This window comes from Gavialis gangeticus, unplaced genomic scaffold (genome assembly GCF_001723915.1).
Source record: "Gavialis gangeticus isolate Ggan-Ray unplaced genomic scaffold, GavGan_comp1, whole genome shotgun sequence".
NCBI classification, from domain to species: Eukaryota; Metazoa; Chordata; order Crocodylia; family Gavialidae; genus Gavialis; species Gavialis gangeticus.
In genome coordinates this window covers 75,447,719-75,449,106 of record NW_017729022.1, presented here as the reverse complement: position 1 = coordinate 75,449,106, position 1,388 = coordinate 75,447,719, and the positions used below count along the sequence as shown (strand labels likewise).

The 1,388-nt window shown below is 56.4% G+C and overlaps 1 protein-coding gene across 1 annotated transcript in view; it reads right to left on the bottom strand.

Annotated features, from left to right (window-relative positions):
- RAB19 (RAB19, member RAS oncogene family) overlaps positions 1–1,355 on the bottom strand; it is a 10,385-nt gene extending 9,030 nt beyond the window's left edge. Inside the window, exon 1 of the mRNA XM_019515405.1 lies at positions 1,092–1,355. Within this exon, the coding sequence (XP_019370950.1) occupies positions 1,092–1,280 (189 nt within the window). The 5' untranslated portion in view covers positions 1,281–1,355. The remainder of the gene's footprint in view (positions 1–1,091) is intronic.
- Positions 1,356–1,388: the final 33 nt, after the last annotated feature.

Here is a 1,388-nt window from a genome sequence, read left to right as displayed (position 1 = left end):
CCCCACCAATTTCTAGATGCATAGAGCCAACAAAAAAAAAAAATTCACATTGTTGCCGTGTTGCAGCAAGCTTTGCTATGCATGTACCTATAACTGAGTTTGGATTGACAAGGAAAAAAAAAAGGGCTCCATCATACCACAACAGGGCTTAGACATCATCCCAAATCAATACAGATAGAAACTGGTCAGCAAACCGGAGCTGAACTGTTAAAGTTTTAAGTGAGCAAGGGAGGAAAAAGAGGAGAGAGAAAGAGCCCCTTGGAGCACAGAAACGGGGTTGGGCAGGGAGAAGGGAAATATGAAACAGCCTGTAACCAAGTACACAGTTTCACCACGGGATGACCCTGAAGCAACTGCCAGGGAAGCTTTTCTGTGGGTCCCTAGGCTTTACTGAGGGCTGAATGCTCCACTGGCTCCAGGGAGGGCAGAGACCCGGGAAGGAGAGGCAGAGAGAGGCCCCACGCAAGTCTTTGTTGCAGGTCATGTCGCTAGCTTCTTCCCTGCAGTGAAAAGGGGCAGGGGGAGGGAAAGCAGGAGCTCCCCCGTCTCCAAGCTAGGCGTTGAATCTTGAAGAGCTGCATGACATGGCAGAGCTGGGGGGCCTCAGGGGTCTCCCCAAGCCCTCTGGGGAGGGGAGGGGAGGGGAGCAGGGCTGGGCTGCCCTGCACCTGCGGCCCCACAGCCAGGCTGCATCCTGGCACTTCCAGCTTTGCTGGCACAGGAGAAGCCAACATCACCAGGCCTTAAATATGAAATCATGTTGGAAGCTCAAAATTAGTCGCATTTACTGAAAAAAATATGCAAACAAGTCCCCTTATTTTCTTCGTATTGCTCACTGCAAATCGCCAGCGAGCAAGTGAGATGTGTGCCATCACAGTTGCATCACTTTTTTTGGAGAGGTCACAAGAAAGAGCTGGCAGTGAACCCGGGAGTCAGCAACCCCGAGAGCGACTTGGGGTTTGCCCCCGCTGCATCCATGCACTGCCTCAAAAACCATCGGACACTTCGAGCGCTTTTCCTATGCTGGTCCCACAGGGGCCGAGGCCACGGTACACACGCGATAGCCACCGTGCCCTGGGAGCGGGGCTGACCTTGACCTTCTTGCCGTCCAGCAGCAGCGAGCGCACGGAGAAGTCGACGCCGATAGTGTTGTGGTGGCGCTCGCGGAAGTGGCCGCTGTGGAAGCGGTGCACCACGCACGTCTTGCCCACGTCCGAGTCCCCCAGCAGGATGATCTTGAACAGGTAATCGCACGCCTCGTCCAGCACCAGCCCCGGCATCGCCCCGCGCACCCACCTGCCCGGGGCAGCCCACCCGTTTAACCACCCTCGGCGGCGGCGGCTCGGTAAAGGGAGAGGGAGGGGGAGGGGAAAGCCCCACGCCCCTGC